Genomic DNA, 23,085 nt, shown 5'->3' on the forward strand with positions numbered 1-23,085 from the left:
TTTGGCCATGTACTGTATCACTCGATCTGCAGTCTCTACACGTGAAGTAAAATCATTTCAAGTTCATTTATTTATTTGAAAAGTAATGTATCTGTAATATGATCATGCATGCTCAATTTATAAAAGTAAAACTAAACCATTTATTTTACATGTTTTGTAGCCTACCTGCTCTCTGTTAGCAGACTCTTCGCAAAGTTAGCATAGACATCAAAACAAACATCTAATACTCTATAAGCAACACTGGACAATTGGATAAAATAATATTATTTCTCGCTATATGTGAACAAGACTAAAATTACATTATTCTGTATCTTTTCTCGGGTATGCCTATCTCTGTCATATTCGCACATGAACGGTTCTTTCATTGCGTTGGTCATAATTTATCTTTGGCTGCATCTTCCTAATTCGGAATATGATCAAAGATTACATATGTGGACGTGTTCGGAGAAATTAGCCATTGAAAAAATATATTTTAACTACCAGTAAATGAACGAAATGACTGAATGGAATTCAAAGTCGTCAAGTCAGTAAAATTAATCTCCAGTAGCTATCACTGCTGCGTAAGGGTGCAGTTACATTCAACACAACGTGTATAAAGAGAGCTTATTTTATCTATAATCAAGAGCGTAGCAACCGCTATAGCCCGCGTTTTACAACTATTTGAGCGAATGCAGACTGAGTGACGAATCATTCATAAACAGACATCACTTGCGCGCCACAGCGCGCAGCCTCCTCATTGCTTCTCTGCATTGGTTATTGGTTATGACACAATAAAGTGCTCTTTTCATCACACACCGCCACAGCAAAAAACGCACATTGCAACCAGTTTCAGAACATTGTTTGGTGCGATGTGATTCCAAATTTACGGGGGCCAGAGGGGGGGCCAGGCTTGTTGACACGGGGGCACCGGCCCCCCTGGCCACCCCCCTAGAACCGCCACTGTATATATATATATATAATAGACTAGAAAAGGGACCGGCCCCCGGGTATGTCCACAATATCGAATCCGGCCCCCTTTAAAAAAAGTTTGGACACCCCTGGTTTAAACACAGGCACTCCTGCAGAGCTGATGTAAAGTAGGGCAATTTTGAACATAGCTGCAAGCAAGCGTCTGCTTTAAACCATGTCTGTCCACCACAGTCAACATCAGATTCCAGGCCTAAAGCAGTGTTCAAAAGCCCTGCAATAATATGCATAACAATACACAGCATTGAGAAGCGCTAAATATGTTATTTATTATACATAAAATGAGGAAGTACAGATAGCGTGAGCAAAAAAGCATCACTATATCAGTTTGTTAAGAGCAGGACGTATCCGGTTCAATTATGTACAGCTTTGTCTTTGCAAGCGTCTGTGAGCTTGTTGAAGATAAAATAATAATTGCTCATACATAAACAATAGCTGGGTCCATTCTGATTCAAATGAATAGTCTATTTGAGAGTGTACAATGAGTACAGCTGGCAAGAGACCTGAAAGGTGTACTCAGCTGCACACAGCAGGATTAGAAAACGAAGTAGGGCCCTATGATTCCCGCGGTTGCAGAAAAAGCAGACAAAATTGTTTAATCCAGTCATTTAAATGGAATGGAATGTCAGGGAATAGGGTACATTTTGAATTAACAAATTAAAAGTTGGGACACACAATTAATCAAATTCAAATATGGACTAGTATCTGTGATTATTAAACGTAAAATGAAATATGAAGTCTACATGTTCTGTTTGTCTCAGAATGAATGAGTAGCGCAGTTTCGTCTACTGCATATACTCAAGCACAAGTGACGGTGGTGTTTTCAGTGTCTGCCGTCTCACTATATGAGGACATAAACACATGAACTTCAACTCCAGAGCTGCTCTAAGAGTTCACTCCATGAGCATTTCATCATTGTTTTTAATAATTTGCTACATTTATACAGCGCTTTTCTGGGTTTCTTTACGTATGGAAGGGAGAATCTCCTCAACCACCACCGATGTGCAGCATCCATCTGGATGATGTGACATCAGCCATATTGTGCCAGAATGCCCACCACACACCAGCTTATGGTGGAGATGAGACAGAGTGATGAAGCCAATCAGTATATGGGGATGATTAGGAGGCCATGATGGACACAGGCCAATTGGCAAATTTGGCTCTTTTAAAGAAAGCTTTTCTTCTGCCATAATAACCTTAAGCAACAGTGGTCATTCCAGCCCTCAAACACTCTTGCAAGAAATCCAACACAAGGGCAGTGGTTCCCAACCTGGGGTAAAACTATTATGTGCAGCACTTTAATGGACAAAAATAATCAAATCGATTAATCGTGATTAATCACATCCAAAATAAATGTTTGTGTGACACATTTGTCTTAATCTATATATTGTATATATATTTATATAATTTAGATTATATGTAACTATAAATATGTTATATATTATAAATATAAAAAAATCTTTAATATATACATGCATGTGTGTGTATTTATATATACATAATAATTATACACAGTACACATCATAGATTGTAAAAAAATATGGACGTAGTGTCCGTGACGTCACCCATAGGATTCTGAAGAGCCGTTTTGAAGCGTAAAGTAGGGACGAGCTGGCCGTTGCCATCTTGGCAGCGTGTCATCGCGCCTCCCTCCCGGATAATAGAAAATGGGCAAAGAGGCAGGACGTGGGTGGAGCTGAGGTGACGCGATGACTAACAGACAGCAGATAAATGGCTATCTACCTGTCACTCAAAGTGGCCATGCCCTTAATTATGCAAAACTTTAAGGCTTTATATAATGTAAATGAATGAGTTGTAATAAAATTCACCCCCCTCACAGTTGTCATGAAGGGCAAAATTAGCCGTAAAGACCAAAACCACAATTTGTACCAGGCTGTAAACATGTTTTTTTCTGTTGTAAAGGTGGGCATTTTAACATGGGGCTCAATGAGATTCTGCTCCCTACTGGAGCCTGTCCCTAGCGGCCAGTCGATAAATTGCAGTATTTGTCTCTTCCGTATTGGCTTCAAGAGAAACTGCGGGAGGTAGCCACTTGGTACACACACTGTATTATGTAAACACAAACTTTTATTTTGGATGCGATTAATCACGATTAATCGATTTGACAGCACTAAAATAAATATAAATGCAATGTTTTGGTGTAAAAGAGGTGTTGTATTTTCAGCTGATTACAAGCTTTATAAATACCAGTACACTTGATTAACACAGTTTTTGAGAATACATTTTCGTTCAATCTTAAAACACAGAATTTATCAAAATTAAAACACAATTGGTGAAAAAATTTAAAACAGATTTTATAGGGCCTTAATATCTTTAAATAATTATTAGAGTGTTAAAGTTTTATGAATTAAATTGATTTTACATGCTCTTTTTTACACATGTTTAAAATTTTAATTCAGGCAGTAAAATAGGATCCAGAAAATTAAAATGGAAAACACAGAATCTGGGGGGAAAAAATAACAGAATTTGGGGGTTGGAACTGATTTCAGAGGTCCCTAGAAAGTTAATACAAGGTACTGTAGTAAGGCTGAAAGCAAATGGTGGGATACATGTCAGAATGAGAGAAGCAGAATTTCAGCATGACTACGCTAGTAGAGACATAGCGGGAAAATTCGCTTAAAGGAACAGTTCACCCAATAATTGAGACTTTGAAACACAAATAAAGATGTTAATGAAACCTGCGACATTTCTGTCCAAATAAGACATTGCATAATGCAAGCACAGTTGAGCGTCCTTTCACCATAATAGATATGCTCTATGTGCATTGATAAATGTTTATTAGTGAACAACTGAATCTTGTCTCTTCAATAGATTGGATTAAACCTCTTGATTCAAATGGATTTCAAATTATCTTTTTTTGTACTTTTAAAGGGACAGAAATCACTCAAGTTTGATTAAAATGATCTTGATTTGTGTTTTGAAGATGAACAAAGTCTTATGGGTTTGGAACGACATGAGGGTGAGAAAATTCATTTATCAATGGCTCAAGCCTCCGTTATACTAGCTCTAAAATTACATTTTGGAATTAGCAATGGATGCTTGGGTTTAGATGCGTAAGAAATCTAGCTATCTTTCTGGGTGAACTATCACTTTGACCTGAATATGAATACAGAGTATATGCAAAAAGTAGAATATGGAACCCACAAAATCTGTGCTGAATGTACTGTATGCGACACATCTTGTGGGTCGGTTCTGAGTTCTAAGTTGTGCATATGCAACAAACTACCAGAATCTGGCACACATACACTCATTGGCTCTTTACAATGCAGAAAGTGTGCTTTTCTACAAGCCACGTCTGAATATATACCCGGTTACAGCACTCTTTGATCATCATTGATCTTTGAATAAAAGCTGCCATGATCAATAGAAAATGTACACAAACATCTCTTTAAAATAAAGTCTGTTCACCTTCTGTTTATGCCCTTTTTTTCCGTGCATGTCAGTGATAGGTACACTAAAACCCAAATTACTTCTGATGAATATGAAACCTGATCGTGCCTGCCTGACAAACCTGAAAAGACAATGCTGGTGCCAAACACAAACATGATATTTAAAAAAAGAGAAGATGGAGGGAGGGAAAGACAGAAAGAAAGCGGGCATATCCTTCAGTGCAGAACTAGGAGTGAAGACAGTGTTGTCTGAACTGTCCTGTGGGGTTTGAAATGAGATCTGTGATGTAATCATAAGTGGCGAGTGGGCTCAGTCGATTTGAAGTGTGTACTGACCCTCTCTAACCGCCTAGTAATGATTAAACTATTACCACAAAACTATTGAGTGAGGGACTGAGAGGAAATAAAGAGGTTAGCTGGAGGTCAACCAGAAAGTTCATAGGGCATATAAAGACAGCAAGATAAAAAAAACGATTAAATGTCACTACTTAGCAGGAAAACTGTCAACTTTATTTTACCTACATTTAGGAAATTAATTGTTTTTGTTTATTGCCTTACTCAATATGAGTAATTCTCTCGCTCCTTATCATCAGGGCCAGATTTATGCATAGGCATTCTAGGCACGTGCCTATGCTCGCACGTCCAACAACGAGGAGAAATAATATTTTGAGCTCAATTTTGTTAAAATGTTAATACATTGACACAATCAAGTATATGATCATATACACCCACTTAAAGGATTATTAGGAACACCATTCAGAACTGCCTTAATTCTACGTGGCATTGATTCAACAAGGTGCTGAAAGCATTCTTTCGAAATGTTGGCCCATATTGATAGGATAGCATCTTGCAGTTGATGGAGATTTGTGGGATGCACATCCAGGGCACGAAGCTCCCGTTCCACCACATCCCAAAGATGCTCTATTGGGTTGAGATCTGGTGACTGTGGGGGCCATTTTAGTACAGTGAACTCATTGTCATGTTCAAGAAACCAATTTGAAATTATTCGAGCTTTGTGACATGGTGCATTAACAATGCTCAGGTAGGCCGTGGCATTTAAACGATGACCAATTGGCACTAAGGGGCCTAAAGTGTGCCAAGAAAACGTCCCCCACACCATTACACCACCACCACCAGCCTGCACAGTGGTAACAAGGCATGATTGATCCATGTTCTCATTCTGTTTACGCCAAATTCTGACTCTTCCATCAGAATGTCTCAACAGAAATCGAGACTCATCAGACCAGGCAAACATTTTTCCAGTCTTCAACTGTCCAATTTTGGAGAGCTTGTGCAAATTGTAGCATCTTTTTCCTATTTGTAGTGGAGATGAGTGGTACCCGGTGGGGTCTTCTGCTGTTGTAGCCCATCCGCCTCAAGGTTGTGCATGTTGTGGCTTCACAAATGCTTTGCTGCATACCTCGGTTGTAATGAGTGGTTATTTCAGTCAAAGTTGCTCTTCTATCAGCTTGAATCAGTCGGCCCATTCTCCTCTGACCTCTAGCATCAACAAGGCATTTTCTCCCACAGGACTGCCGCATAATAGATGTTTTTCCCTTTTCACACCATTCTTTGTAAACCCTAGAAATGGTTGTGCATGAAAATCCCAGTAACTGAGCAGATTGTGAAATACTCAGACCGGCCCGTCTGGCACCAACAAGCATGCCACGCTTAAAATTGCTTAAATCACATTTCTTTCCCATTCTGACATTCGGTTTGGAGTTCAGGAGATTGTCTTGACCAGGACCACACCCCTAAATGCATTGAAGCAACTGCCATGTGATTGGTTGATTAGATAATTGCATTAATGAGAAATTGAACAGGTGTTCCTAATAATCCTGTAGGTGAGTGTATAAAGCCACAGTATCAACTTCGACAACACAGCGTTAAATAATAAAAAAAATACAGTGTTTTTCGATTTCCTGAAAAATAGCAGTTTTGGTCATACAGGGTTTCTGACAGACATTGGGAGGGGCAACTTTTTCTTTTGCTTACGTCACAATATGAGGTAAATCCAGCCCTGCTTATAATAAAGTAGAAACACAACCTTCCTTATTAATAACATAGACAAAAGACAATGATAACACTTTACAATAAGGTCTTATTTGTTAACATTATTTAATGCAATAACTAACAATGAGCAATACATGTGTTACAGTATTTACTTGTCTTTGTTAACATTAGTTAATATTACATTAGTTAATAACTGTTCATTGTTTGTTCATGTTAGTTCACAGTGCATTTACAAATGTTAACAAATAAAACTTTAATAATGTATTAGTAAATGTAGAATAGAATCAAAAGAGCAATTTTGTAACACTTTCCGTTTGCAGCACAAAAAGAAATGTAACAACCCCCTCCAAAGGTGAGACGAGGCTAACGCTAGTGTGGGAGTCCCAATCACGACTCTGACAACAAAACATAATTGAATTGCTGCCTACTATGTGGACACATGAGGAGGTATACAGATATATTTTAAAGTGCCCCAATTATGCTTTTTTTAATACTACCTTGCATGCAGTGTGTATAGCTGTTTGTGAATGTAAAAGGTCTGCAAAGTTTTAAAGGCCAAAGTGCATGACAGATAAAGTTATTCTCTTCCCGATTCTGAAGTTGTCAGAAATTGTGTAGATTTGTAACAAATTTGCATAATGCCAGCCTAGGGCTTTACTGGCTGCCCGTGAACAATGTCGACATAGTACTTTGACCTACTCTCAAACACTGTAGTTGTTGCTGAGAAGCAACATGTGTTGTCGGCATGTCGAGAAGACGCTGTTTTCTGCCCTGCGAATGCACTTCCAAAAGATGAGGACTTGCACTAGAATTGATACGGTTGTTACTGTTCGATTCACTGTGCTGAGAAAGTCACCAGAGCTGAAATCCAGATCAAAGATTTAAATATAGAAAGACGGTGAACTCAAATATATTACCTATGAATGGGAGAAAGTGCAACATGCAATATGGCGGGATAAGTCCCACCTTCTAAATAAAAGATAAAATTATGCCTGGGACACACTTAATGACTAGCTGAAACATTCTAAGACTGAACTGAACACACTTAGGTCCCATGATGTGGATTTTTATTTTTATTTTATGTTTCCTGAGGTGTACTTATATTGTTAGTATGATTTACATCATAAAATTTCATAATTTAGAAATAAAAGGCCTTTTTCTATCCTGATTTTAGCCCTCTGGCTTGAGTGCTCTGTTTGAAGGGGCGTGTCTGCTGTGAGACTTCAGTGTAAACGGCCACTGTTGTGATTGGCTGACATCTTTGCATTTGAAATGCACATTATATGTGGAACCCCTCTCGAATACTTTTACTATATATTTTTTACTATTACAGCTGTTGAGATTAACAAATCGTGAAAGTGTTGATTATAGTATTATTTTTAGATCTTTTCCCATCACATGAAAGGCTGCAGTGAAGAGCATTGAGTAGACAGACAGTCTGTTGATCGCATGAATGCAGTGATCTCGTCATTGCAGCACTATTTCTCTCACAAAATACTTTCACCACAACTAACAGCAAACACAATATTGGTATGAATACAGTAAGAGCTTCGTTGTGCAGTATAACAGTGTAATTTATTATAACGGCAGTTTGGGCAAGTATGCAGATATACTCGTGATGTGACACATTTCATAATGCATTTCCTGATTCATTAATTACAAAATGTCTAATGTTTGTTTTAAACCAATAATCAAGCAATAATGTAGACTGTTATTCACAAATCAGGAATTAAAAACGAATTGGTTCGTTCTGAGCAAAAACGCTGGGCTATTTTTTCGTTCTGTTTCAAGAGTTACCGGTTAGAACGAAATAAATTACTGCTTTATTTATTCTGAAACAGAAGTTAATTTTCATTTTATAAGTATACAATCCTCCCAAAACCATTTAACGGGATTGGCAACACTGGAAAGCATGACTTCATTTGATGCGATGACGATATGACTTCAATTTCTGAAGCCTCTTTTTTATAAACATGAATTCAACATATAACAAATAGAACTACACTCAAAAATTTTAAAAAAAATTAAATCTACTCGACTTTACTGCAAGAAATATTGTTCTTTTAATTCAGCCAAGGTCACGCCATGATATATTGATTTTCTACTGGACCGTATCAGTAAATGGTAGACCAATCACATGAGACTTAGCTATCTAACCAATCAGAGCAGAGGAAGCTCTCGGAAATGAGGGGTTTAGAGCAGTGGTTCTCAAACTGTTTTGCTCACACACACCTCTGACTACCAAATAAGTTTAAGTAAAAAAAAAAACAAAAAAAAGGGACAAAAATACATTGACAAATGTGCAATGTCATTGAAAAATATCAGTAAGAGAGAATAATAGATCAGAACTTAACTTTTGATTGAAATAAACGAAAAACAAAGTAAATATTTCAGTGATGCTTTGGATGAACAATTTATAATCAGTGGTTGCAGTGAACTCTTTTGACAGCGCCTCACGAGCTCAGCTTCTTGTTCATCTTCTCACCAGAACAAGTACAGAGCAGCGCGTTTACAATAGCAGCTTGTGATTATGTCCCCTGAAGAGGTGCTTTTCTATGGTGAGCAACTTCTATGTCGGGCTGAAGAAGAAAAATTCAATGGAACTGGTGTTCTGTGCCGCTTTATAAAGGCAGAGCACCAACCGCTATTCATGCACTTGAACGCCTTTGCAATGGCTGTTTTCTGCTGATCCCCCCCGCAGATCCCCACACTATGAGAAGCACTGTTTTAGAGAGAATCCTTTATTGAGCCATTTCAGACTGTGAGAAAAGAGATAATGTAAAATGTTTATTATGGGAAAAGTGTTTTTTTAAACTTGGGTGCATGTAAACCGATTGTAGGAGACCACCAAAACAAAATTAGGAACATTTAAAATAGCATACTAGGGGCACTTCAAAAATAACTTCTGCAAATAATTATCAACGCAAATAAAACCTCTTTATTGCTACAGAATCAGAAACCATTCATGGGGACATTATGCATGTGATGCACATCCTCAAGTCATATTTAAGAACGAGAAAGCAACAAAGCTTTACCTGCGATTCACAAAAATGTAAGGATAAGACCTGTAGCAGGGATATTTTGGAGTAAAGAGAGCAATCTTTCAAAAAACTAAATTAGCATAATGGTATTTTTCACAGGCTTATTGTCACTTCATACTGCTATGTTGCTTCCCTGAGGGTCTGTGTAAAATAGGAATCAGTGGGGCTAAATGTGATGCGTTTGGCCACGGTCGAGCGGTTCGATTCCTAGTGTGATTCCTCCAACACATCCTCTCTTGGGGAGAAAGCAATCAAATTTGTAGTGTATATATATATATGTATCGGAAGATGCTTGAGTTAGTGAGTGGTGGAATCTGGTGATAAAGTAGGGGGTGTGGGGGACTGACCTGCTCAAATCGTGCCTCATCCTCGCAGTTTTCCAGCACCCGAGAGAAGAAGGAGAGACCTGCAGGGAGATAAACAAGGTTAAAAGTCAACGTGGTTCTGCAGAGTACCAAAGCAACGACTAACATAACAAAAATTATTTTACATATACAGTAGTGGCCAAAAAAGTATGCCCAGGAGGATATTTTTAATGACCCTAAAGTTCGATTAAACCATCAAAATATGAGGAAAATATTTTATATTTTCCAAATATTGTAAATTCGAGGAAAGAACAAAACACAGTTTTTGCAGTTAAAGCTACAGGTTTTATTTTACTATGCAAAAAAAGCATAGAAAAACAAAAAGCTCACAGGAAAAAGTATACATTGACCAAAACATAATCAGTTATTAATATTTTGTTTTGTAGGTTTTCTCTTATTTGTATATATATATATATATATATATATATATATATATATATATATATATATATATATATATATATATATATATATATATATATATATATATATATATATATATATATATATATATATATATATATATATATATATATGTATATATATATATATATATGTATATATATATATATATATATATATGTATATATATATATATATATATATGTATATATATATATATATATATATATGTATATATATATATATATATATATATGTATATATATATATATATATATATATATATATATGTATATATGTATGTGTGTGTGTGTGTGTGTGTGTGTGGGCATGTTTTCGTGAAATATCAGGACACAAATGTGTATAATGACATGGGTATGACATAGGTATTACAAAAAGAGGGTGAAATATGAGGACGTTCCCCATGTCCTCACTTTTCAAAATGCTTATAAATCACACAGAACAAGTTTTTTTTCACAGAAAGTGAACTGCACAGTCTCCTGTGAGGGCTAGGTTTAGGTTTAGGGGCAGTGTAAGGGGATAGAAAATACGGTTTGTACGGTATAAAAACCATTACGCCTATGGAATGTCCTCACATTTCACAAAAACAAACATGTGTGTGTGTGTGTGTGTGTGTGTGTGTGTGTGTGTGTGTGTGTGTGTGTGTGTGTGTGTGTGTGTGTGTGTGTGTGTGTGTGTGTGTGTGTGTGTGTGTGTGTGTGTGTGTGTGTGTGTGTGTGTGTGTGTGTGTGTGTGTGTGTGTGTGTGTGTGTGTGTGTGTGTGTGTGTTCATAATTTCTTTGTATGACAGGATAACCAAAAATGATTTGCCATGTTTCATTGCTTTATCACAAATAAAACAATTGACTTCCAGCTAGGGCTGCACGATTATGACAACAAAACAAAAAAAAACATAATTGTCGATTATTCCCTTGAAATTATAATTTCAATCATATATAAATTTAGATTTAATTATATTTTGAATAGCTTTATACCATTGTTTGAAGCAACTGGACTCTATATTTTTATATGAAAATAAACAAGCTGAAAATATTCTTCCTGAAAAAACTTGTATTGCTTTCTATAGCATTAAGCCTCAAATGTCAAATATATGCATTGGTTTGTTTTTTCTTTTAATAAAAAAATTATAATGTTATGCTAAAACTAAAAATAAAACCATGGAAAAAACCCTTAAGATAACTTGTATAAAGAAAAAAAATCCACATCTTAAGCATGCAGAATCATGTAAGTACACATTTTCTTTTGTAATTGCGCCTTTGAACGATTATGTAAGTGTGGCATCCATAATTGTAATCATGATTAGAAATTAGATTAATTGTGCAGCCCTACTTCCAGAACAACTACTACGCAATATGCATTTAACATTTACGCTTTTATCCAAAGCGACTTCCAAATGAGGAGAGCAACTGAAAGAATCAAATCAACAAAAGGGCAACAATATGTAAGTGCTATGACAAGTCCCAGTTAGTCCAGCCCAGTACACGTAGCAAGGTTTTTTTTAATAAATTAAAAAGAAAAAAAAACTAGAACAAATAGGATAGTAAGTGTTAGTATCGATTGGTCAAGTGTTGACGAAAAAGATGCGTCTTTAGCCATTTCGGGAAAGTGACCAAAGACAGCTGCTCGGGTTGAGTTAGACAGGTCATTTCACCAGCAGGGAACAGTCAAGATTGCAAAATATGCTTACAAAAGTTTAATTATATTTGAATGTGAAGATGTGAATTTACTTCCAGATACCACTTTTGGTCACAATTGTAAACCATAATATATATCTAAAACTGTGCCTTTTATATAATAATCTTTCCAAACAACCCATTGTGACAAAGTAACAGTTAAAACAATGTTTTGCTGGTACTGTACATTAACTCAGCAGGGTAAGATTTCATTCTGCATGTACACAATGTACACAAAATGTAATTTTTACATGCATTACAAGACAGAATTATGTACATAACCAATTTATCAAGACCTGTTTTAGGTAACATTAGGTTTGTATTAGGATTATGCATAATAGGCAGGTCATCACAGCTCTGATATGTTTTGGCAACAGAGAAGAACAGAGGGCTACCATTATCATAAAACGGCAACATAGTAAAATGGTGAAGTGTGAAACTGCTTTATAGGTTGGTCACAGATATCAGGGGAAAAAAGAAACAGCCTTTTCCAACCCTTATCATTTACTGACCAAGAGCGCTGTCTAAGAATAATACAGAATAGTGCATGTTGTTTCTTGTCAGTGTGTGCTTGTGTGCACGAGTAAATATGAACAATACTGTTCGATACAATACAAATAAATGCTAATATATCGCGCACTCATACACATGCCTACACAAAAACAATTCATTCATGTTTTCTGGCTTAGGTACACTAGATATGTCTCAAGAAGAGTAAATACATAAATCATTAACTCTGGCCTTCCTCTACAATAAACACACAATACAACATGCTTGTTCTTGTTCTCTTCAGTATGTTTGCAGTTCACAACAATCGGTTGTTACCATTATTATACTATTGTCTGTAGTCTTGATTCTTTGTTCAACAATTGAGCTGGTAAATATCATGTAAAATAATCTTTAGAAGAGTAAAATGAAGCAAGTTATGTTATGTAATCTCAAGACTCTCGCAAAACTCTCTTAGTCTCAGAGAAACAAGCAGCCGCTCATCTCAAAATCATTGATCGATCAATCAAACCTCTACACAGCGCAGTAAATCACAAAATTCAGCTAGTCATAATAGAAACACAAAAACAAAAGCATAATGGGGAAGATTTTATGAACTGCACAGTATATTATACTCATTGACAGCTTAATAAAGAAAGAACTGAGGGGGGAAACTAAAGTATCACTAGGCCTACTTAGTAACCATAAGAGAAGATGAGGAGAAATGTTGGTTACGTAACACCTGCGCAAAAAATTAAAGGGGCACTTCAGCGCTGGGAAGATGAATGTGTATTTAAACTGTGTCATTTATGTAGAAGAAATGTGAAATTATTTTTGAATTTGGTGCCTTCTAGGCTGAGAAAAGACAAAAAAATTATTTTTGTGTCTCATGTGGATGAAAGACAACAACTCCCAGAATGCACTTGCTTCGCTGCCCTACGAGGCCACTCCCAAAGCCACGGATATTGGTTATCACTTGCCCACCACGGCACCGCCCCGCAACGTAGTTTTGATATTCATAGTAATAAAATAATTTCGTTCAGTTAGAGAATAGACACTACAATTAAAAACTGAACGTGTCTTTTCAATAAAGTGTGAGTGAGCCGAACGAAAGTCACGTCACAGACGCAGCAGCAGTCACATTTCATTCCTCATGAGAGAAGAGCTGAGCAGAGCTGAGGTAAGCGCGGCTGTCATTCTCGGCGCGTGTCCAATCTGGCTATCAGATCGCATGTGGACGCTAAACTTTCATAGGAATTAATTGAAAAGTTGAAACATTCACTTTGCTCCGTACCGCTCCGTTATGAATGCTCGAGCCGAGCAGCAGCGGCCGTGCGCATTTACATTCTGTGAGTGAGATCCCTCCCCTGTGGGTGGGTGGAAAACATGCGGAACTAGCTCCTGTAGTCTCTAGCCTCTGGCCAAAAATCCTCCGATGACGCAAAATGATGATATTTGCGTCATCGGAGGATTTTTTTCCAGAAATAAAATGCATAATTCTCTCGTCTCAGGGGGATATGAGGGGGAAAAGTACCATAATTCGAATATACTACTGGGTTTCTACTGATACAAAGCTTAATGCTAAATCACTTAAGTTACCCTTTAACGGTAGGGTAGGCCATTTCAGAGAGGCTAGCAAACACATAAATGCCTGGTCCAAAACACATGAACAATTTCAGCGATGATAATGTTGTGCATAATTCTGAGTCCAAGAACGTGAACAGCTAAACGTCACGGGTCGCCATCTGATAATTATGACAGCGTGAAAAGCAGCATAAGCTCGTTGTTTTGGTGCAGGAGGAACTGTAAAAGGTGGCTGCTGTTTATTTGTGGTGCTCATTGACTGTGTGTCTACTCTGCATAGCCTTGAAGGGCAGGGTGGAGGTATGCTAATACATACGTTGACAGGCAGGTAGGACATCATATTGCATTCGGACCTAATGCAATGATTGGACGATCATTTTTTGGTCCTGAGACTTCCGCAGAAGATATATGTGCATTTTTTTATATTTAAACCATTTATGTTTGCCTATCCTACCTTCAATAAAATAAAATTCATGGGCAACCTTTAAACCAACAGAACAATCCTAAACAATATTTTCAATAATGTATAGTCTTTACAAGGACTTTTCAAATTCTAAAGCAATCGCATCTCATAATGTCTGAAAGCCAATATTTTTGTATCCATTCCTTTTTCTATATCTTCCATTATTCTCAGATCCACTCAGAGGTACTCAATCTAAGTTATGCAACCCACAGAGAAACAGGACAGACACAGCTCAGTAGAGCCCTTCCGCTCCAGACAGCCTAGATCAGTGCACACTGAGGCTGGTGGAGATCAGAGGAACACCGAAAGGGAGGGAAGGAAATGGTGGCAGGAGAGCTAATAGTCACTGCCCTCAGAAAGGGGGGGAAAAACAGTGGCAAAAGGACAAAGCATCAAAATGACCGCAATCCTTTGCAGTGTCTCGATCAAATCACTAGATTGGGAGTAAGTTGAAACAGACAGTCACATTCACTGTCATTTCAAACAGAATGTCATTCTGTAAAGCTGATAAAAAGATTCCCATTAATACCAGAAGATGTTTACTCTTTTAAAACATGCATCAGCTTTTTTATTACCAATAAAATGTTGTTTGTCCCAGCTCATTTCTGCTTCATTTAACTGAGGCGATTCTGTCATTTATCTTTTTATACGCTAGAAACACATAAACTCAACACACATCTCTGGCTGCGTTTCCTCCCACCCTTTCTCAGTCTCACACACACATTTTGTATGAAATAGAAAATGATTGTGTAAGATGAACACTTAGCAACTGTCCAAGGTGCTGAAAGACAAATACAGCTGGGGGAAAAACAAACAAACAAAAAACAGAGAAAGAGTCTCTGAGGCACACTGCATGACATTTAACTAATGGATTGTCAAGGCAAGCCCCATAAGACAAAACAACCAAAAGTTCAAACTAATTTGGTTCACTCTGATCAGCTACTTTATACATTTGGGACCTTGAAAAACATTTTGGGAAAGAATCCCAGCTCATTAAACCGAATATCCATTTGCTTAAAATACGATGTTAGACTACAGCTTGACACCAACAACGTATTAAACAGTATAGGCTACCGCAGAGAACATTAAGAGCCTTGATGTGAGAATCTATTTTTCCACATTTAATGAAACCAAGGAAGAAAGCAGCTCAAGCTTGAGTATGAGGGAAATTGTTCCCATTTATCTATTAACAGGGGAGTTTTCATCATCTAAAGCGATATTAAAAAGCCCGTGTTCTTTGAGTTTCAGAATAGCATTTCTACAACTTTTCATCAGACACACGCTTTCAAGTTACACAATAATATATTCAATAGGATAAAACTATATAAAACCAACATATGTATTACCCAAGCTGTTAAGTGTACAGATGCGCACATACAAACCCATTCACTGGAAATGAAAAGTATTGCTCTATAGCCTACCTCTGAAAGTCACTTTTGCGATTCGGTCCCCCTTCCCACGAAGCTCCGTGACAGTCTTTAGATACACCACTAAAGCCATTTCAACTTGGAACGAAGGGGAAAAAAATCAAAAGACTTGAACAGAAGGAAAATGTTTCATCATATAGATCGCGGATCTATCTTGACCAACGCTGCATAACTTATATCTTAACTGTTTTTATTCGCTGCATAAAACGGGGGGAAAAATCCGCTCGTTGTACAGGCTGCATCCTCCGTGCGCAATAACATAAAAAGTGTAATTAATAATTAAAGAGCTTTCATTTTCTCTCGCTTACAATGCGCACATGAACACTCGTCAGATCCGCTGCGAGACTCTTTCACACTGCGATGCGCCTCGCCACTGCTCCGCACACGGCACAGTGCGATGAGGGATGACGCCAGCAGGGGGCAGGCGCACACTCGATTTCTCAGGGGCGGATTCTCGCAGAAACCCACAAGCTTCTTGGCGGATTGATTATTATTATTCGAGGCAACAAGAACATACATTTTATATATTCTTTATCAATTAGAGTAAAACTGACTTAACCCTCTACTGCACACATTTTCGATCCAGTTAGAATAGGCTACTTTAGTTCTCAACCAGCAATTCACCAACATTTATCATGGATTTACAGTGGTAACCGTGGTATTTTGTCATAAATGTAGGTTAATACACTCTAAAAAAAAAAAGGTTCTATATTGCACCAAAAATGGTTCTTGGCTCGTAATCATAGGGGAACCTTTTTTAGTGCTATATAGCACCAATTTTGGTGCTTCAGTGGTTCTTCAGCGGTTCTTCAGTGCTATATAGCACCAATTTTGGTGCTTCAGTGGTTCTTCAGCGGTTCTTCAGAGGTTCTTCACCGGTTCTTTGACTAAGGTGCTATATAGCACCTCTGAAGAACCGCTGAAGAACCACTGAAGCACCAAAATTGGTGCTATATAGCACTAAAAAAGGTTCCCCTATGATTACGAGCCTTTTTTTTTAGAGTGTATCTCATTTTAGAATTTTTTTTAATGTAGACATGTATTAAATGAGTAATAAAGGCCAAATTACAGACAATTTCAGTTTCGTGCATTTTTATGTATACTCTAAAAAAAGGTTCTATATGGCACCAAAAATGGTTCTTGGCTCGTAATCATAGGGGAACTTTTTTTAGAGCTATATAGCACCAATTTTGGTGCTTCAGTGGTTCTTCAGCGGTTCTTTAGAGGTGCTATATAGCACCTTAGTCAAAGAACCGGTGAAGAACCTCTGAAGAACCGCTGAAGAACCACTGAAGCACAAAAATTGGTGTTATAAAGCACTAAAAAAAGTTCCCCTATGATTACGAGCCAAGAACCATTTTTGGTGCCATATAGAACCTTTTTTTTTAGAGTGATATTAAATGTGTTTACAGACTACCATAAAGCTATTCTAGATATAGAAACAATATTTTTTACTTTTTACCATGTAGACTAGAGAGGTGCCATGTGTGGTTTTACCTGTGGCGATCTAAATCGAGTACTCGTTAATTTAAATAAGTATGGAGTTAAATTTAACCCTTTAAAACGAGGTTAAGAATTTTACAGATATTATTTGTGTATTAAATTTACATGTGCCGCTACTCTATTGTCAGCTCAAGCTTTTGTCAAATCTGTCATTTTTCCAAGAAACAAAACATGTGAGGTATATATATATATATATACACTCTAAAAAAAAAAGGTTCTATATTGCACCAAAAATGGTTCTTGGCTCGTAATCATAGGGGAACCTTTTTTAGTGCTATATAGCACCAATTTTGGTGCTTCAGTGGTTCTTCAGCGGTTCTTCAGAGGTTCTTCAGCGGTTCTTCAGAGGTTCTTCACCGGTTCTTTGACTAAGGTGCTATATAGCACCTCTGAAGAACCGCTGAAGAACCACTGAAGCACCAAAATTGGTGCTATATAGCACTAAAAAAGGTTCCCCTATGATTACAAGCCTTTTTTTTTAGAGTGTATATATATATATATAAAAGGAACCGGCCCCCATGTGTGTGTGTCCACAAAGCATCGAATCTGGCCCCCTTTTCAAAAAGTTTGGACACCCCTGCCTTAGGGCAACGTTGTGAAACAATGGTACAGAATCATAGAGAAAATTATTAATTTGCATATCATAAGACAATGGTTAGAGAGCAATACAAAATATCTTGACATATGTCAAGAAATCAAAAATAAATAAATACAACTATATTTAGAGCTTATATTGTGCACTAATACGTGATAATATGTGATAACTATAAAAAACGACTTCATAAAACCTTTATAATTCTTTAAAAAGACTTCTCTACACCTTCATACCGACATACATACAGTATGTTTATGTAAAGTTAATTTGATTTTAAATAAGTTTACTAAAGCAAATAATCTTGCCTCCTTTTCACATGTGCTGCAGTGACCATGTGTCAGAAAAGGGCGTCCCACTTTCAAATGGTGCTTGATAGTGATTCCCACACCTTATTAGATAGTTTTGTTACCATTCTAATTGGTTTCAATCATTTAAAGAAACATGTACTGAACATTGGGCTAACGAAAACTTTCCATTGCCTGAGGGCAACGCTGTGCTGTAGAGGGTTAATAAAAACACATGCTATATACTGAAAAAATGGTTGCCAGGCAACCATTTGTTGTCTTATCTGAGTTGCAAGTCAGGCGCAGTGCTGAACTTCAGCAGCTTATGATCGGATGATATTCGTAGTATCCTTGTCTATTCAGCCATGACTTTCAGAGGAAATGGGACTATCGTAACGCATAACACAGCCTACATTCCATCGTCTCTGATGCCAGGGTAAAAACATAACTTACTTCTTATTTTGTACAGGGCAGTGTCAGGAATTATTTATTTTTTTAAAGAATATTTGACATTTTGACATTCAGGGACCTTGATGAGTTTTTTTTTTTTTTATATATATATATATATATACTTTTCAAACATAGAGAATGTGTGCAGTCACTTAATATTAAATATTCCAATTGAATCAATTCATGATGAATGAACAATTATGTCTGTTAAGGTTTTTATCTGTTTCTTTTGCATTTGTGGTTAATTTCAGGCAAACCATAAAACAATATTTAAAACAAAGTTAGGCCTGTAATAATAATGATCAATAATGTATATTTTTTTAAGTATATATATATATATATATATATATATATATATATATATATATATATATATATATATATATATATATATATATATATATATATATATATATATATATATATATATATATATATATATATATATATATATATATATATGTATATATAAAAAGTTAGGCCTGATTGTGCAACTGCCATTTAAAGGTACTGTGGACACATTCCTACCACAAAATTCCTGTATGGGGAGACTTTTGGCAACTCATCCCTAAAGTACTTCCAAAATATCCGATCTGCCGCAATGGCCTCCAGCAAAAGCCTTTCCAATAAGGGTGGTGTGCCCCTGAGCTCCCATACGCAACACGGTATCTTCCCATACTGGGTCCGCTACAACATTGACTTCAAAAGGCACAAGGAGATCAAGGACTTCAACATGGTAAGACTTCCAGCATTAAGAAGTGAATGTGGATCATGTTCTAAACTGATATCTTTTATCTCACTGATTAGTCATTCTCTTTTCCCCAGTTGTCACAGAAGCACAGGGAAAATTACAAAGATAAGACTGGCACTGTACAACCTGTCAATTACTTTGTCATGCAGTAAAAGAGGCTGAGAAGAACCCTCCGGAGACAATGCACTGTACTGAGCACCTCAGCTATATTAATTAAAATAACTGAGAACCAATAATGCGGAATATGGATATTCAGTATGTTCCTATGAAACATTTAAAGTCAGCATAAAACAGAATTTGTCAATGACTTCCACACATGATATATAATATTTATGACTGAAACTGCTCATCTAACAAGTAAAAAAGAAGTAATTTTATTCATCGTCTGTAGATTACATTGAGAAAAGTGGGCGCTGTATGGAGATTTTTTTATGAATTTAAAAAATATATATTTGTATTGTTCATAAGTAACATGCATTATAAGAAAATAAGTTTAGATTTTATACTTTGCTTTTGAATGACTAAATTAGTGTAATCTCCAAAAACTGGTCTTGGGCTCTCCTATTCCTTCTTTTTCTCTCATATGGACCTAATTGGCTTTCTCTTATGGTCCCCTGAGACAGTCAGAGACTATGGCTGTCCAGTGATTATTTTTGATGAAGTCTTGCTGATGCATTACTCGGGGTTAATTGTGCTTGGAGCTCTGCAGCCTCTAGGGGTTTTATGTTCAGTTATGTTTACATTTATCTGCTGGGTAGTTTCTGGAGTCATAAAGAATTTATGTTCAAGCGAAACTAGAGTTGTCATGGTTTTTCCTTCTTGTCAATTAATTAGTTATGCCTGTGTACACGGAAGTAACAGCCTGATGAAGTCCACCACAAACAATTACATTTATGCTAAAAAATATACGCTAATTACATTTATTTTTTTAAATAAAGAAAGAAAGAAAACTACAATTTAAAATACATTGTTGGACTATGACCTAATGTAGCCTATCTATTTAATTTATTTAAGGGGTTATGCAGTAGCTGATACACATTAAATCATTTAATGTCTTTTGACATTTTATTTAGCAAATATAGCATTATTAAAAACATGCTGACTACAGCGAATCATGGGAAGACGGGGGTTTAACCAATCGGAAAACAGCTACCAGCCTGAAATCACACATGACCTCCCTGAGATGAGAGAGTATCTGTATAAAAAAATATAGGGATTCACTATTTTTGAGGTAAGAAAGTAAAATTCCACGTATTTAATTTGCTTTGTGAGCACGTCAATGGATGTAATGTTAACAGACACAGAATATTTATAGTCAAACCATAAATTATTCAGACACCAGATATAATTTTGTTCTAGTGGGTGCAGGGCACTATAGTTCATTTATGTAAGTGAGGATGTCAAAATAAAGTAAACTGTGACATACCCATAAACTCTTCATCCAGTGGACTACCAGTAAAATTGATAAAAAATTTGGGACCAAAATTATTCAGACATTTTTACCTGACCATGTTTTGCTTAAGTGTTTTTTCTTTAATTGCTAATGTGACCTTTACACCACAGATTGAACAATTGGTGTTGTGTAATTAAATTTAACAGCTGGCAGATGATTGGTTTATTGTAATCCATTACATACATTTCTATCAAAGTTACTGACATTATCAAGATGAATTTGTTCTGACACAGTTTAACTTTTGAGTTCTTGTCTTGACTGTATATCTCGGGGACTCATGTCACCTAAATTGAGGCCCCCATAAGGAAATACCTTATAAATCACACAGAATTACTTTTTTTTTTTTTGTAAATGTAAAAATACAGAAAGCTTTCTGTGATTGGTAGATTTAGGGGTGAGGTTAGTGTAGGTGGATATACAGTTTGGTGATGAGGGAAGTAGGCTACATTTTATTAGTATAATAGGTAGTAAGGTAAACTGTAACGTTGTATTAATTTACACAGTTTGAGGATAAGATACAGATTCCTAAACAACGTTCAAAATTGTAGCAGACAAATATGTGAATGTTATATCAGAGCCTGAGGCGAAATCCACTGAGTTACAGATGTTAAAACAAACTATGAAAGCAAACACGTCTCCCATTTTACCTCTGCTAACCAGAACTGCAGTTGTTTCGCTGTATTTTCCTTTTGTGGTGGAAACATTTTGAGTGGTCCTTCACCTACTTCTTGTGTAATGGGGGGAAAAATACCTTTAGCCTACTCAAATTGAGAACGCCAAGAACCTGTCTTCGTTACGTTGCCACTTTCTCCAAATTGTGCGCATGCGCAATACTTTTGTTGTCTTCACACTAGTGCACACAAATTTGTGGATAATGCATATATTTTAAAATGTATATATTTTTAGAACTGAATATAAATGTAAAGAGCTATATTAAGTTATACAATTATGGATATTAAAATACAATAACTAAAACTTAATATTGCATTCAAGTAGGCCCACGTGCACAGAATAGGCTAAGTCTTGGGTAAACACGCTATAAAAAATAAACAGCACGGTGAACGAGTTCTACATGCTTCCAAAGACTTTGCATCGCCTTTCTCTGGATTTTGGTCTCCAAGTCCCTTTAGTCCCCGGAAGAGGGAGACAACGCATGGGAAAGAGCGCATAGGCATACGGTGAGAACGGGTAGCGAAGCATCCGAGCATCCCATAGCCTTCCTTCCCTCAGTGTAGCGGATCGCCGTAATACTGAAGCACTTTCTGCAATGTCTCCTGCACGGGCACGAGCTCTTCTCGGGCTCCTGGTCACACTCTGCACCCAGAGCCCACTACTGTCGGGTAGGTCAATCTGCTTCTCTTTATTTAAATATTAATGAACAAATTCAAGCTTTGTGTAGACTATTATTAGAATGATTTAGAAATAGAATTTATAATTATTTTAAAATTATAATTCGTTTAGTAGGCTATATTTTTGTCTGTTATAATTGCCAGGGCTTTATCTAATGCTGCTATTTTCTTGTTCTTAACTATTATTTTGTCATATAAGCACTTATGCAAATAGCTCTACTGAATTAATCACCTGCGGTTGGTAAATCTTGAGGTCTGCGTCCTGTTTATTTGTTCATATTGTGCGTGGAAACCATGTGCCAAACCTTTAATAAAAATTCCAAGCACCAATAGCTTAATGCACGAGGGGATGAGACCTGAGGCACAGGCAGGTGCACAAACTTCAAAATGTGTACTTGCTTTATTTTTGGTTTTTAAGGAATAGGTTTAAAAAGATCATCATGCATGACATCTCTGGTAAACTTTAAAACGATACTTTTTTCCCCACTTACAATCGGGGGAAAAAGTGAGAGATGAATTATTAATCCTGCATTTAGTTTGGGTTGCCAGGAGTTTTGCAATAATACTTATACTTAGATGTTCAGATGACACACATACATGTAATCAAAATAAGGTCAAATTTGGATTCCAGATTTGTTCTTTACTTCAGATGTAGATAGATAGATATGGACTGTAAGTGCAGCTCTCAGCAAGTGTTTGATCAAATTAGAGCCAGGACAGGAAGTACAGTTAACCTCTTTAAAAGGTCATCGGGGAGTGTAAAAGCACAGATGTTTTAGACATTCTTTTGCTTTCAGCTCTTCAAATCAATTTCAGCCACGTTTTCTCTCACTGCCTCTTTTTGACTTT

The 23,085-nt window shown here is 36.6% G+C and overlaps 2 protein-coding genes across 3 annotated transcripts in view; one reads left to right on the plus strand and one right to left on the minus strand.

The window, feature by feature from the left end:
* The window catches only part of otofa (otoferlin a), an 80,165-nt gene extending 63,934 nt beyond the window's left edge, over positions 1-16,231 (minus strand). The window contains exons 1-2 of the mRNA XM_079831805.1: positions 15,846-16,231; positions 9,778-9,836 (exon numbers count right to left, since the gene is read on the minus strand). Of these exons, the coding sequence (XP_079687931.1) occupies positions 9,778-9,836; positions 15,846-15,924 (138 nt within the window). The 5' untranslated portion in view covers positions 15,925-16,231. The remainder of the gene's footprint in view (positions 1-9,777; positions 9,837-15,845) is intronic.
* A 5,890-nt stretch (positions 16,232-22,121) lies between these two features.
* Positions 22,122-23,085, plus strand: part of fndc1 (fibronectin type III domain containing 1) — a 46,136-nt gene continuing 45,172 nt past the window's right edge. For both annotated transcript variants that reach the window (XM_079831791.1, XM_079831792.1), the window contains exon 1: positions 22,122-22,227. In XM_079831791.1, coding sequence (XP_079687917.1) covers positions 22,155-22,227 — 73 coding nt within the window. In that variant the 5' untranslated portion in view covers positions 22,122-22,154. The remainder of the gene's footprint in view (positions 22,228-23,085) is intronic.

Source organism: Gobio gobio, assembly GCF_949357685.1.
Source record: "Gobio gobio genome assembly, chromosome: 12".
Classification (NCBI taxonomy): Eukaryota; Metazoa; Chordata; class Actinopteri; order Cypriniformes; family Gobionidae; genus Gobio; species Gobio gobio.